Source organism: Colletotrichum navitas, assembly GCF_030913465.1.
Source record: "Colletotrichum navitas strain CBS 125086 chromosome Unknown LY79scaffold_48, whole genome shotgun sequence".
NCBI classification, from domain to species: Eukaryota; Fungi; Ascomycota; class Sordariomycetes; order Glomerellales; family Glomerellaceae; genus Colletotrichum; species Colletotrichum navitas.
Window position 1 is genome coordinate 205,007 of NW_026850594.1, and position 14,611 is coordinate 219,617.

At 58.3% G+C, this 14,611-nt stretch overlaps 7 protein-coding genes and 1 non-coding gene across 8 annotated transcripts; 4 read left to right on the plus strand and 4 right to left on the minus strand.

Annotated features, from left to right (window-relative positions):
* Window positions 1-932: 932 nt before the first annotated feature.
* Window positions 933-1,014, plus strand: LY79DRAFT_t179. The gene has a single exon. It is a non-coding gene; the product is annotated as a tRNA-Thr (tRNA).
* A 2,339-nt stretch (window positions 1,015-3,353) lies between these two features.
* LY79DRAFT_591758 (uncharacterized protein) lies at window positions 3,354-4,442 on the plus strand (the record flags this gene model as incomplete). Its single annotated transcript, XM_060561323.1, has 1 exon — window positions 3,354-4,442. One exon carries the CDS (start codon window positions 3,354-3,356, stop codon window positions 4,440-4,442), a length of 1,089 nt encoding a protein of 362 aa, XP_060412123.1.
* Window positions 4,443-4,807: 365 nt separating this feature from the next.
* On the plus strand, window positions 4,808-5,475 carry LY79DRAFT_559649 (uncharacterized protein). Its single transcript, XM_060558270.1, has one exon. The coding sequence runs from the start codon at window positions 5,229-5,231 to the stop codon at window positions 5,409-5,411; it is 183 nt and encodes a 60-aa protein (XP_060412124.1). The 5' UTR covers window positions 4,808-5,228; the 3' UTR covers window positions 5,412-5,475.
* Window positions 5,476-5,484: 9 nt separating this feature from the next.
* On the plus strand, window positions 5,485-8,005 carry LY79DRAFT_559652 (uncharacterized protein). The gene is made up of 2 exons (XM_060558271.1): window positions 5,485-7,103; window positions 7,170-8,005. Exons 1-2 carry the CDS (start codon window positions 5,776-5,778, stop codon window positions 7,639-7,641), a joined length of 1,800 nt encoding a protein of 599 aa, XP_060412125.1. The 5' UTR covers window positions 5,485-5,775; the 3' UTR covers window positions 7,642-8,005.
* Window positions 8,006-8,112: 107 nt separating this feature from the next.
* Window positions 8,113-8,814, minus strand: LY79DRAFT_519508 (uncharacterized protein; the record flags this gene model as incomplete). Its single annotated transcript, XM_060555147.1, has 1 exon — window positions 8,113-8,814. The coding sequence occupies one exon, from the start codon at window positions 8,812-8,814 to the stop codon at window positions 8,113-8,115; it is 702 nt and encodes a 233-aa protein (XP_060412126.1).
* Window positions 8,815-9,570: 756 nt separating this feature from the next.
* On the minus strand, window positions 9,571-10,538 carry LY79DRAFT_591760 (uncharacterized protein; the record flags this gene model as incomplete). Its single annotated transcript, XM_060561324.1, has 2 exons — window positions 9,571-10,287; window positions 10,341-10,538. 2 exons carry the CDS (start codon window positions 10,536-10,538, stop codon window positions 9,571-9,573), a joined length of 915 nt encoding a protein of 304 aa, XP_060412127.1.
* A 655-nt stretch (window positions 10,539-11,193) lies between these two features.
* Window positions 11,194-11,766, minus strand: LY79DRAFT_519567 (glutathione-dependent formaldehyde-activating enzyme; the record flags this gene model as incomplete). The annotated part of the gene is made up of 3 exons (XM_060555155.1): window positions 11,194-11,225; window positions 11,293-11,527; window positions 11,620-11,766. 3 exons carry the CDS (start codon window positions 11,764-11,766, stop codon window positions 11,194-11,196), a joined length of 414 nt encoding a protein of 137 aa, XP_060412128.1.
* A 1,458-nt stretch (window positions 11,767-13,224) lies between these two features.
* On the minus strand, window positions 13,225-14,139 carry LY79DRAFT_519502 (metallo-beta-lactamase superfamily protein; the record flags this gene model as incomplete). The annotated part of the gene is made up of 1 exon (XM_060555146.1): window positions 13,225-14,139. The coding sequence occupies one exon, from the start codon at window positions 14,137-14,139 to the stop codon at window positions 13,225-13,227; it is 915 nt and encodes a 304-aa protein (XP_060412129.1).
* Window positions 14,140-14,611: the final 472 nt, after the last annotated feature.

Consider the following 14,611-nt stretch of genomic DNA (forward strand, 5'->3'; position numbering starts at 1 on the left):
GTGTAGAATGAGGGTAGTCCTGCAGAATACCAAATGCAATATGTCCCCTGCAATCACCCTCTTCCGCCTCTTACTGCTTACCCCTTGCATGGCAGTGGAGGTGGAAGCAAGACACGGAGTGCACTAACCAGCCCAGCTGCTAGCATCAAGTGTGGACACTGCCCTCAGTCAGTCAGCTCCAACGTACAAATGCAGAGAGGTCCAGTCACCTTGGCCCCCAATTCCGTCCGACTCTCACGATCCGGCCAGGCTCGGCCGGCCATCAGCCTCTTGAACTATTCTGAGAGCTGACGATCTACATCACATCTGACGCCTCCCGCTTATCTCGGCTTTCACAACGTACCGGGCCCTTGGGTTGCATGCAGGGCCACTTTGCCGATAACCAGCACACGAGTCCAAGCAGTCAGCCTCAGCTGACTGTCTCGTCACAACTTGGCTTTCGATAGCTTCTGCTGACGAGAGATCCGGGGGGGGTGGGCGAGGGTGTTGTTGGCTCTTAATCATGAGCATCTTGGGATTGACGGCCAGGCATACATTATACGAAAGGCCTTCTGATCCATCACGGCCAAGATCTAACCTTTCCGCCTAAGCTAAGGTTCCTGAACCAAACAGTTTGCAACACATTTTGAGGTCCAAATCATCGGATCGACAGCCAGCCATACCGGACAAAAGCCGCCTCGTCCCGGGCCGTGCTGACATGTACAGCGTGCTGGCTTTGCGTTGCTACCATCACCAGGTACGTGCGGGTATTCAGACCAAGAAAAAAAGAAAAGAAAAAAAAAAAACCCCCTCGGAATGTAGCCCTTGAACTCTAGCACTTTCCAACATTTGAGTGAGATGCGTTTGAAGCGAGAATGTCTCTGGCGATGGCGGTGGAGCACGACAGGCATGACTTACCATCTTGGATCGCAAAACAGTGACCAGTCATCAGCGCCTTGTTGGCTAAGTGGTATAGCGTCTCACTAGTATTCTAGTGTCATGAGAAGATCGGCGGTTCGATTCCGCCACGAGGCAGTCTTTTTGATCACCATCCCAAGGATGGACAATGGATGATTGACGGCTTTGTCTTTCCTCGTTCGCCGTCATGTTTTATGCTTTTACCATCCATCATCCTACTCACCACGTTGGCTATCGTTTTCAATCAAACCCATGCTGCAGATAGCGTCTGCTTGTTGGCCCCCTTCAATAGGCAGGGCTCAGAGGACGACTCCTAGGTTTATTTTTATTTTTGCCATCGTGGCGTCGCCATGTGCATCGACGACCAATACCCAAACTCTATCCCAACACGCAGCGGCGCAATAGTCGCCGACGATGCTATTCCAACGACACGGACAGATAGAGACTACAACATACCTACTACCTACGAATACGTACGGATACAGGCGACCCAAACAGGGTTCCCGCCGGTTTATCCGCGAAGGGCTGCCCATCAAGATCCAGTCTCGGGGGTTGGTCCTAGTCGAGCCGGAACAGACGCATGGCGGGCTGTGCAGAAGGTTACCAGGGTTTCTCCAAGATCCTAGGAACATTCAGGGATTGCCGCTGCGCCTCAGCAAAGTGTGGGTGGCGGATGGTCTCACAAAAATAAGAAGAAGATAAAAAAAAAGGAAAAAAAAAAGGAAAAAAAAAAAAAAAAAGGGCGAGAAGAGCCCATTGGGACCTGCGCGGGCATTTCTTCCATCGAGGCTGCAGGCCAAATGTGCAGCACAATTGATGATCCACGTTCGTGCAATTGGATTGGCTTCCCCCCCTTTTTTTTCCCTCCTCCATATACTTCCATCATCGGGACGAGACGAGTATGCGGTATGGGAGCATCTTCCCTCTGCCAGAACGCAATGTCACCAAGCCTGGAAAAGGACACTAAACCATTCGTTACGTTGTCTTGGCCCTCTCTATGGCTAAGCAAAACGGTGCACGTCTCATTACCTACGTCCAATGGTGACTTGTTAGTTGAGGTCGTTACAGATTCATCAAACAGCCCGGGGCGGCGGGGCCATTCTGCGTGCTGGCGGGAATGATTGCCGGAGATGCTTGGTGTCGTGAGTGTTCGTGCTCTCGTCTCTTAGCGTCCGTTTAACGTTACATTAGGTCTCACGTATTGGCTAGTGTACTCTGTACAATAACGGCGAATGCGCCCGATGACAGTTGCTCTCAACTCTTTGCGGTGAAGCCGGCATGCCGATCCTGTTATTGGGTCAGTCGGTCGTTTGCTCCAACATGCTCATTCGCCACTCGGCGTACACGTAGTGTGCACACTATCGGTATATATGTAGCAATTATCTCTGCCCACCAACAACACTTCCCAGTCGGGGAGAGACCCTCGTATCTGTCGATCAGGACCATTCTTGAGAGCACATCAAGGAAACAAGCGCCGGACCAGACACCGGTTAGCGGCGCCTCGAGTCCTCGACTCGGGCTAGCGGCGGCAACCGTACCATGGTAAAAAGACTTCAGACGAAGAAGACCGGGGATCCAGAGCATAATTGCGACATGTATGACGGCTGTGGATCTTCTTCCCCTGGCCGCGCCTCGTTACGACTCGTGGGTACACTGCGGAGACCCAATGTACTACGTAATATGTACACACGCGCCAGAGAAACAGAGAACGGCTTGACGGCCTCCCAAGACCGGGTCGATTATCGTACCCATTGCACGAGTTGTCGTCGTGACCCGCCTGTGCCCCGGGTCCCCTCCCTCCCCTGGTTCGAGATGCTCGGCGTTCCTTGCCATCGGATTTACAGTTGGGAAACCCTTCCGTACATATCCCCAGAGCCCTGGATTGGACTGGCCTCCTACATCTCTTTTGACACTTGGACTGTGCTCCTCCTGTCTTGTCTGACTTCGACGGCGTGTCATCTGTCAAACCCGGCCTCCTCTGTATCCTGTCCGTGGTCGATCGAAATTTGCCCGACATTGATGTCCTGGAAGACCTACCGCTGTTTCCATGACCTTTTCCCCGGACCGCAATTTCCACCAATTGGCCCACTTAACATATCACGGCTAGATCGGCAAGACCCCGTAACGACCCCGAGGGACTCTTTGGGAAGAAAGGAAAACCACGAAGCCAGGAGAACCGACGAGGCAACAGTCATATCTTATTCTGTTACCCGTAGGGTGGAAAGAATAGAGGGACTACGCTGCCTGACGGACCACGACGCTCTAAATACTCCCAGTGAAGGGGAGGGGAAACCATACATACCATCGACCCATTTCGGTATCACTTCGTCAGCGAACCACTTCGCACCACTTTGCCCGTGCCAAGATATTCGCCGCCCGCCGGAAGGGGGAGCAAGCACGTATAGAAGTCGAACATCAGCAAGGCCGTCACATCAGGCGACCGGGCGACCGCAGCGATGACGACGACATCGGACCCCAACCCGATGACGACGCAGCGAGGGGCGGCGCCCCTGACGACCGTCTTCACGACGCCCGACTTCTGCAACTCCAAATACTGGACCAACACCCTCACGCCGCCGCTGTCGAGCGTCGTGTGCATGCCGCCGTCGTGGCACCAGCTCTTCGACTACAGCTGGGGCTTCTACTCCCCCGGCATCTGCCCGGCCGGCTACACCGAGGGCTGCGCGTTCCCGACCTCGCTGGCTTTCACCAGCTCCAACGGCGACATCGGCCTCGGCGGGCCCGTCATCGCCGGCGAGACGCCGAGGCTATGCTGCCCGACCGGCTACACCTGCTACACGGGCACGTCGGCGTACAGCAAGTGCATATCGACCAACCCCACGACGACATTTTACGACAGCAACAACAAGCTGACGTCCCAGCTCGCGCTTGTTTACGCGATCCAGGTCCGGTGGCAGGAGTCGGACCTGCCCATCCTCCAGACGAACCCCACGGTCCCGGGGGAGACGGATACGGCGCCCGCGACGACGGGCAGCGACACGTTAGCGACGGCAACAACAACGGCAACAGCAACGGGGAGCGCACCAACGGCGACCGGATCGACGACGACGACGGCGGGATCGGCCATCGGTTCATCCTCGGGCGGCGGCAGCGGCGGCGGTGGCGACGGCGGGATCTCGGTGGGAACGATGGTCGGGATCGCGGTCGGCTCCGTCATGGGGACGCTGCTGCTGGCCCTCGTCGGCTTCATGATCTGGTGGCGGAGGCGGCGGAGGCAGGAGGCCGGCGCGCGAGAGGACCACCACAACGACGGCGACGCCAAGTCGGACACGCTGGCGCTCCCGCACGGGGCGCCGTCCGGCAAGACGTCGCTGCTGGACGCCATGTCGCCGACCACGACGGTCGTCGGGGACGCGCCGCCGCACTCGCCCGCGCCGACGCAGCTCGACTCGGCCAACGTGCTGGAGATGGAGACCATGGAGCGGCCGCAGGAGCTGCCCGACGACAACGAGGTCTATGAGATGGAGGGCGACATGCCGGGCCCGCCGCTGTACCGCGAGAAGGAGGGGTGGCCTCTCCGTTGAACAAGGTCGGCCGCAGAGGAACGGCCCCCTCTCTCTTTTTTTTTTTTTTGTACTTTTTGGAGGTGGCCATGGACAGGCACGGACTTCGGCTGCCGCCGCGTCGCCGGTCGATCTACATATCATGTCTTATAATTCAGCGCCGGAGTTCTGGGAGGAATGGTTGAGATTGCAAGCAGCTCGGGAGACCCGTCGGATCCTGCTAGCTTGCGAAGGGCATGCTCCGAAGAGCAGCAAGAAAGGCAATCATCTTTAGGGATAATTCTAATCATGTACCACCCTCAGCCGTGTCACACACATTCGTGTTATGCTGTGTAGTCGCCGCCTTCATGCCGAGCCTGGATCCGAGTCGTCTCATCGAAGCTATCGCCCCCATCGCGGATTCTGCTGTCGTTCTAGCCAAAGCCGCCAGCCAAGGTGCAACGTTCGGCACGCTGAACGTGTGATACTTTGGGTATTTTGGTTTCGTACCTTCACCACTTCTTCGTAAATGGAGGCTGCTAACCTTACTAATGTATCGGGAGTCCTCTCATGCCAAGCAATCAATCCATCCATCGGAGGCGATTTGGGCACCCCTGTCGATAGGACGAGCTTGGCGCATCGCAATCGTGTTATCTGAAAGATGTCACTGATGGCAACGGATATAAAGTCTGGCATCTGTGACTGCGCACTATGATTAGGCTTGAAATAAGACGTCTGCCCAGCGTTCACACACCTTGTGCTCATGTTATATGAGCCCTTCGTTCTCGGAGTTCCCGCCTCTGTCCGATTACTTGCCCCGAAGTAGAAATGCCCCATCCTCACACCCGAACGCGTCCCCGGACCGGTGCCGGCACATCGATCGAATCTCTCCCTGCAATCTCTCGTGCCATCCAGGCAGCGATGCCCCGTTGCGTGCGGCCGCCCCCCTCGTTCCAGGCTACAGCACCACCAGGGTGTCGTACATGCAAGGGTTCCTGTCGGCAACGCTAACAGGGTCTCGGCAGGCAGAAATATCTGGCCATGGGCGTCTTCAACCGAACGTCCAACGCTCGTGTCGTTCGAGGCCGACGGATATATAAGTTATTCATAATGTTGGCTTTCCCCTGCATTCATTCTCGGACTCGAGAGTAGCTGCTTTCGTTCCCTTTCTCCAAACACAGAACCGCAACATGCCTCGCTACAGCCCCGAGACGATGAACGTTCCGCAGGGCGTCGACATTGTCAGCCCGAATTACAAGCATCCTCAGCTTGTCATGAACAGTAAGTGAGCGTGGATACCCAGCGCGGTCCCCTTGGCTCGATCCCACATCCGCAACGGCCTTCTCATCTCATCTTATCAGTCGACGCGCAAGCCATGCCCGTGAACCTCATGATCGGCTTCGGCCTTTCGCTCATGGGCGACCGCACTCTCTTCAGTGGCAAACCACCGACACAGCCACGCCCCTTCGAGTATGACGAGGACAATCTCTTCGCCAGGCCGTACAACGAATGGGCCCCTCCGCCATTCAACGACTGCCCCATCCGCTCAGCCTCGGCTATGAACCTCATCATGGTCGCCGTTTCGGGCATGACTGATTTGCTGGCTCTCGTAACCAGCACGAGCACGGAGTGCGACAGGGATCTTCACCACATCAAGACACGGCTCCTACACGGCCTGCCGCCCATGTCGCCGGCAAGGTGGCGGATGAAAGGGTTGCACGAGCCGACGAACGTGCAGCGGGCCTGCCAGCACCTGTGCACCGTCGTCGACGCGTTCGAGTACCTCAACCTCCCGCACACCCAGTCGCGCATGCGAAAGGCGTGCAACGGGACCTGGAAAGAGTGCGACAAGTTCTCGAGGGCCCTCAGCGCGTACCGGCAACAGAGGGGCCGGGGTCCCGTCTCGGTCACGGCGGCCTGGGAGGAGTACATGGTCGACTACTTGGAGACCATCGCGGCGAGGGCACACGCGTGGGTGATTGGGCGGGTCGACGAGCTGCTGGAAGCGCTCCTCCTACAGCTGCGGAGCACGACAGGCGGCGCCAACGGCCAGACCTCCCCGGGGCAGATTATCGATTCGATCCACGAACTCAACATAATCATGACCGAGGCCGACGCCAGGATCATGCTGCCGCTGTTCCGCTACACCCTCAAGACCCTGACCTCCGCGGCGCCGAGGCTCCGGGACGACTGGGGCGGCTACCGCGGCGCCGAGCCAATGACCGAGTACCCTTACGACATGCTCACCCGCGTGCAGGTGTACAGCATGCGGTTGAAGTTCCTGAACAAGGCGGCGGGGACCCGGATGATCATCGACGGCCAGCGCAACGGCATTCCGTTCTCGTACACGCAGGACCCGGAGCGGTGTTCTCGGCTGATGTTCAGGGAGCTGGCCCGGGCGAGGCGGGAGCTGCGGGGACCGGCACCAGAGACGGGGGACGAGCCGTGGATCACGAGCCTCAAGAACACGTTGCGGATGTCGATCCGGCCCCGGGTGCGGGTCTGGGGCTTCGTCGGGTACCGGGTCTCGTACGCGCACTCGGACGAGGAGTGGAAGGAGTTCCTGAGGCGGGTCGAGGACGACGTGATGGCATGGGGCCAAGGGGTCGACGGCGCGGCGGACGTGAAGCCGACGTGCAGGCTGATGTGGATCGACGGACGAGAGCACGGGATCCCGGAGGACGACATCGAGGCCGCCAGACGGTAGGTTTCGCAAACCCCCTCGTCGGTAAAGGTGAAGAACCGACACGAGAATACTGACGAGCGCAGGCACTACAAGACGTACAGCAAGTCGCCGGCATGCGAAGACCTCCTCACGGCCAGGCAGGTTTTCTTGGCCGCCGATGAGGCGTCCGTCGACTCGTACCTGGAGCCGGTGCAAGGCACCACCGAGCCGGTCATCCCTCGTGGCGACTTGGGCAGTTTCCTCCTAGCCGTCCAGCCGGCCAGCGCGAGGGAGACGGGCAACGGGCGACGTGGCCGGAGGGGACGGGGCGCCGGGGCGTCGGGCGACGAGTTCGACGGCACCCTCAGAGTGCTCGGATCGATCTTGTTTGACGACCTATGGGCCGCGATCTTCGATGGTGCGTTCAACTTGGAGGACCTTTCCAAGATGGCGGAGATTCATCCTCGTCACGTCTACGCCGGCCCCAGCGTGCCCATGGAAAGGCAAGGATGGCGGGATGCAGGGTGCTGGAGTTTGACAGCGTTCAAGTCATTCGAGAAGTGGCAGGCTCTCTGACGATTAAAACATTGTCGGTCTCCAAGGGGATGACGGCGCAACGATACCGTTAATACAATGCTGCGATGACAGGGGAATAGACGAATGTTTTGCCGTGTCGAATTGTGGATGGAGTCTGCAAATGTTCATCCAAACACTAGCAATGTGCCCCGCATGGTCACCTTAAGACCTATCTTTTAAATGGTAGTAGCAATGATAATGGTGGAAACCATTAAAACGACATCGCCATATTGGCAGAACAAGCCACGGCTCGCGGCATCAACCTGGAAACCAATATATCCCAAAGGCTGGATCACCTGGTCTCGATGATCTGGTTCGCACTGGTGGGATAAGCGGACATGCCGTTATCATAGCGGTCGAGGATGAGACGTAGAGAGAAACAGATGGATGTTAATTCTGATGCAGGTCATTTCCAGGACCAACTTCCAACCCATGCCCATGATGCTAATAGTACAACGACACCGCGCGAGATCATGACTCCGTGTCCGAGACGGCCGTGACATCCCTCCTGTGCTTATCCCAAGGACTTCCCCCCTTCTTCGTCGGCGTGTCGGCGTGATTGCTCGCAATCTTCGTGTCCACGGGCGCCTGGCGCACCTTCTCGCCACCCTGACCGCCTCCCGTGCCGAAGAAGCCCTGCAGCTTCGACCCGATGCCGGAACTGTTCGAGCTGCTGGCCGCGTCGCCACCGCCACCGCCGCCGCCACTGCTCTTGCCTCCGCCGACGGCCCCCGTCGCCGTGGACGACCCGGGGGTCATCGACGGGCCATGCGTCTCGACCGCCCGCGTGTTTGCGTTGCCGCTCCCGTAGCCGCCGCCGACCTGGCCGGCGTCGTTGGGGAACTTCTCCTTGGGGCCCTTGGGCGCGCCGCGGCCGTCCGCGCTCGTGCCGCTCTGGTTGCCGGAGCTGAGCTCGGCGCCGCCGGTGTTGTTGTTGAAGCCCACGCCGGCGCCGCCCAGGCCGTTGTCGCGCTTCGCGTCGGCCGCGCGTTTCCTGCTCTCCGTCGCCTTGTCCGAGGTGGTTTCGTCCGAGGTCGGGCGCCGCTTGTCCGTGTTGGCGATCTGCTGCGCGGGGTCGCCTGAGGTGTTGGAGGGCTGGCGCATGTAGTAGACACCGCCGCCGACCAGGGCTGCGGCGCCCATGAGCGGCACGGCAAGGTTTTGACGGGACATGTTTGAATATGTAGTGGTGTCAGTGACGATTTGTGAGATGAGATTTGAGGATCCGGGTGGTGAGAAGCTGTAGGTTGTGTATGACTGTTCACGTTCTCGCAATGTATGAGGCGTGATGAGCAGGAATAGGGTTATGAGGCATGGAGGAAAAGGGATGAACCCTTGCCCCGCGCTCCAGCTTCGTTTTAATCGAACATCTGCTCTGACGGGGACATGGCATCATCAGTCATGCTGGAAGAATGCGCTCGTCTACTGCGCGCACACCTCATCTGATGCGAGGCGCAAATCGATGACAGCTGCTCGGGTGGCCGATGACATCAGTATGCGGTGCGACCGTCTGCGTTTCGGGGCCGCTCTGTGGGTGATCGGCAGGGACCGCCATCGATGATGAGTCTATGATTCGTCAATGGGGTCATTTCAGCCCTTTCTTCTGTGTGCTCCCGCCAAGCGTTTGCTTGAAGCTAGTGAGACACATTGGCTAGTGAGCTAGGTAGGCTCCAAGCTGGGACTGCGTGGGAGACTCGGGCTGGGCAGATTGGAGCTAGAGCAGTTGTTGGATGGTTTGGTTCCAGTCTACACTACAATCCCGCCATTTGACCTCAGACCGGATCTTCGATCTAGTGGCCTCAAGTTCACGTATATTGGTTTGCTCCGGGTCTGGACCTGGAAGGCCCTCCAGAAGGGTGCATCCGGTCAGGGGTTTGACATAATCATCGATCCGGCACACTCTCGCTCTCTATGCACTTATGTATACTGTTAGTACTTCATCGTCACCCCCTGCTGCTCCATCCAGCTCGTCCCCTGTCCGACACGTTTCCTCAGGTAGACGCAAATCACCGCTGCGAACGATGCGCCGAAGCATATCCCCTGTAGCACCGCGAACCCCGTGCCGAACCGCACGTCCATATCCCCCGCGCTGTGTCGCCCCAGGAAGCTCTTGATGAGCAGCCCGTTGAGCGTCAGCACGAAGGGCGGCAGGAACGCGGCGCACGGCAGCAAGCACCACGTCCACAGGCGGTACCGGTCCCAGAAGACGGCGGGGAGGGCCTCAATCTCGGCGCGCGAGCCGCGCGGGCACGGGCACACGCGCTTGAAGAAGGAGAAGTAGCACTGGCAGCGCAGCCAGCTGGGGCGCACGGCGATGAGGACCTCGGCTACCAGAACGAAGGCGAGGACGACGAGGGCATAGGCGAGGGAGATGCGGGACAGCGTCGCGGGCATCATGAAGAAGCCGTAGCGGAAGGCCTGAAAGTAGGGCGAGGCGCAGGATCCCTGGCCCCGGAGGCAGCCCCAGTCGTCGGCGGGCACCGAAAGGTCCCGGCCGATGACGGCGAGGTCGGAGGGAAGACGGGGCGCCGAGCCGAGAATCCCCGCCTTCGAGGCCGCGGGGTACTCGTAGCCGAAGGAGGCAGCGAAGTAGCTCATCGTCACGAGGTAGGAGTCGGACTCGGGGGAGGGGATGATGCCGTCAAACTGTGAATGTCAGCCACGGGTGAAGTCATTGTAAAGCATGCTTGGCGACTGACCTGGACGACGGCCAGGCTGGAGAGGGCAAGACGTTCGGAGCCATTGCCGACGTGAACGACCCATTTGCCAGCGGCGAGGGTGAGGACCTGGACGATGGCGACGAAGACCCCCAGGCCGAAGGCGAGGCCGAGGAAGATCGTGCGCATGCGCTGCCGCCGGGGGTTGAACGGCAGTGATTCCTTAGCCTGACTCTCCATCCTTACGGATTGCTGATTTCTTTCTAATACGCTTTTTCAAGTATCGCAGGATGACGCTCGGAGGGCCGTCGATCGCGAACCTGGCTGGCGGGCACGTCTTTTATCAACACCCGGCTCGCATGAACCCTTGTCTCCCTACCGTGAGGAACACCCTGTCATTCGTGCCGAAAGAGGACAGCAAACCTAACAAGAGGGTTAAAGCACTGCAGTCTGGAGCCGGGGCTGAGTGTGCGGCGCGCGTGCCAGAGCGGAATTCGTGTTCCAAGATTGGTTTCTGGTCGTAAGCGCCAAGGATTCATCAACCCATCGAACTGGTCAAATCACTCCCTGCGGCTCGTGTTGCATGCCGTCAACGCAAATCAGTTCGAAATAGTGACTGGGTCGGTTTGATGTTGTAGTACGTTTTGCATTTTCTCAGGTTCTTCAGTATATATTCCCGAAGGCCCTGGAAACCCATCGACCGGGCTATTCCTTGGCTACATTGTGTTATATGCTCTCCACCGCCTTCGCATTCTTTCATCGCCGGTTTTGGCCATTAATAGCGTCGTCGTATCGCCTCGGACTTCCGCACGTATGGTCCATGCCCCCCCTTACCCCGTGACGACGGAACCCCGCCGCATCATAAACGAGGCGTTTCCGAACTCGCCAGCCCGAGTCACTCCTTGATCTGCTGCTTATGGAACACGCCTGCGGCGATTTCGTTGTTAGTCACGCATAACCTCGCCATGAAAACAACATCTGGGCCTTTGCTCACCCTCGATCTGCGGCATCCACCCCTCGCGCTGCGAGCAAAAGAATTCGCCCTTGGGCGGCACCTTGTCCGGCTCGTCAAACGTCCCCCACATGATGTACCGGAACTTGTCGGCGGCCTGCTCGCCGTATTCACACAGGAAGGCGCCGCAGTTGTCGCAGAATTCCCGGACCACGCCGTTCTCCCGCCGGAACTTCTTGGGCGCCCCTTCGGTGTAAGAGAAGCCTGTGAGAGGTACCTGTCGAAGCATCAGCCGTTCTTGCTCTTCAAACGTCTCAATGACGACGACTGTGACGAGCGAGCGGCGGAGAGGGCGGGTTGGTCACGCACCTTGGTCGTTAGACCGTAGTTGGTCCCGAACGCCCTCTTGCAGCTTGAACAGTGGCATAGTGACGTCCTCGCGTCTTCCGTGGAATCGAGCTTCGCGGCATATCGTACTTTGCTGCAGACACAGCTGCCATTCAGTGTAGTAGGCATCCTTGTTCTTCGTAGGTATAGGTGAGCTATAGAACTTTGGGCTTTGCGAACGAAAAGGATAACCCTGATGCGCTCGAGAATACCAATGCCGATGGTAGTTATTGGGATTCGATTGTCTGAAAGGAATCCCCAATAACCAACCGGCGACCAACTGATTGCCAGCATGCGCAAGGTCATGTCGATGTCCGCTCGCAATGTGTGGAATGACTCTCATCTGACGTCACGATCCCCGGTGGCACATTTGCCATTTTGACTGGTCTTCCAACCAAAGGGAAGACATTGTCATGTTTTGCAGCCACCATATGTACAATATCATCGCCCGAGCCATATACCTAGCTCTTTGCTATCCATACGAAGTTGCGCATCATCGCGGCGTTCGAGGATGGCACGGTGATCCTGTGCTTCCCGGCACTCAACGCCGGAGAATCACCACTTCGAGGGAATCCTATGTTTTCGCCGAAACCCTTTCCCAACGAAAGACTAGGGGATGGTGATATCACAGTCAGTACATCTATTTGCACTGGTCCGGCCGGTATTTATACGCAACACCGATAGCCGCAGCGGTGGATCAACGGCTTGATTTCGGGGTGCCGGAGCCATCCCGCTCTCTATGGCGGCCCCTGTTCCTAGTCCAATGACAAACAATGATCCCGAAAGGACCGTAGTGGACTCGAAGCAGTTGAAGGCCACTGCGGGCGATAGTCCGGGGACGTCAATGCCTCTCGAGAGGAATAGAAAACGCCTCCGGCAGCCTCTGGTGCCTTGGTGCTAGAGTAGACTGGTGAAGGCCAGATTTGTGCAGCGTGTGAGCCGCCATAACGAACGTGAAATTCCTACAAAACAAACTCCAGTGCACTTCAGACAGAACCTACACACAAGATCACAGTATATACGCAATCCTCAAATCAACCACGGCATCAAATATGGGACGTTCTGATCGTGTTTGAGGATACAAATGCCCCGAACTTGTCCGCAAGCCCCTCACGAAGATCGTTTCCAACACTAGGCCGCCCCCGGCTGCCGATCGACCACTATGTACGTATGAATCTCAGCCATGGCCAAGAGCGTGTTTATGTGGGATACCCGCGCCACGATCTGCCTCGAGCCGCATTTGCGTCATTCCTTGCATCCGCTTCGTCCCTCCAAGCTGCGAGTATGACGACGAGTTACGAGCGCGGTGCAGTTGTGATGGGTGTCTTCGTCCTCACTCCATCGAATCCTCGCGTGCTTCGGCCTTACGGCTTCATATCCGGCATGGATGCTGGAATGGCCGTCCATCTGCGCGCCCTTGCCTCCGGTCCGAGGGGTATGGTGTTAGGATTTCGGCTGTACGGATATATCCACGAATGGATGCGGGCCCATCTTACAAGGCTCACACCAGGCTTCACAGCCCTCGGAGCCGAAAGACTGTCGTGTTCTCATTCCCCAAAAAATGTCTGCTGCATCATCCCGCCCCCCTTAGTCCTTCGGTCGATAGACCGCTTTATCTCTCAGTAACCGCGGAGTATCCGGGTCGTGGCTCGGCAGGACAACAACGTCGTGCCGCCTCGCGTACTCTTTGATCTTCCTCAGGCTCTCGAACGCCGCCTCCGGATCGCTGTTGGCGCCGTCCGGCTCCTCTTTCTCCAGCACGCTGATGGCGTACGTCGCGTCCCCCGTCAGCAGATACCTCGTCTTCGTCCCGTCCTCGTTGTCGCCCACGACGATCAGCGAGACGTGCCCCGGCACGTGGCCCGGCGTGTCCACCGCGACCACCGTCCCGTTCGCCGTCAGCGCGCAGGACCGCCCCCACGGCCCGACCGCACGCCCCTCTTCGAAATCGAGCATCAGGGGCTCAAAGTCTTTGGGCCAGCGGTCCGGCGTGCACCCCTGCATAGCCGCATAAAGCGGGTGCTTCCCGAAAGCGTCCCAGTGCTCGGCGCCGACGTAGACCGGCACCTCTGGCGCCGCGACGGCCAGCTCCTCCAGCCCGCCCACGTGGTCGTGATGTAGGTGGCTGATGACGATGAACTGCAGGTCCGTCGGCTTGATGCCCCGCTGGCTCAGCTGCTCGACGATGCCGTCTTCCTTGGTGACCTCGAGCTTATTGAGGAATCCCGGGACCGGGTTCCAGCAGGGGAAGTAGCCCGGCTCGGTGCAGTGCGTCGAGACGCCCGTGTCGAAGAGGATCGGGCCGTTGGGGTGGCGGATGAGGAACGCGCCGAGCGGCATGGGGCCGATCCATTCGCCCGTGAAGGACCGGACCAGACGCATGGTGATGCTACGGTTGGTGATGGGCTGGCCCTGCATCGGGTTGCGCATCCACACGTTGCCCGTGGTGATGAACTCTAGCGAGATTCTGTCGTCGGATGCCATGTTGGCGTCTGGAGACATGGTGGGTACGTGTCCTTGCCGAACCTCGGCCTTGGGGTTCGTCGCGATCCTCAGTTGCTCTTGGGGGACCTTTGACCTTGGTGGAGAGCCCAGTTGCGAGATTAGGGAGGAAAATAGACCCTCGAGTTTGAAAATTCTATCCTTAGAGACATGCGGCGTAGTTTTACTCACCCATGAGTAGTCGGTCCCCCTTTGTATGCCGGCATTCCGGTCCTTGGGATATCTCAGGAATTTGTTGCCGTAACCTGGCCAATAATGGGCATTCGGGTCAGCCGTGAGCTCCGCCATCCTCAATTCGCTTACTGCAGCCGTCGATGCAAAGAGCACATTCTGATGGAAGCGAGTTCCTTCAGCTAGGCTGACAGCTGACGTGAACAGGGCTGGCTACCTGGTGGACGAGAATAAATCATGCGTGAGACAGCACCTACGACATGCCGGATCGGGATCCCCCTTGCCTTACTAGGCGTCGTCC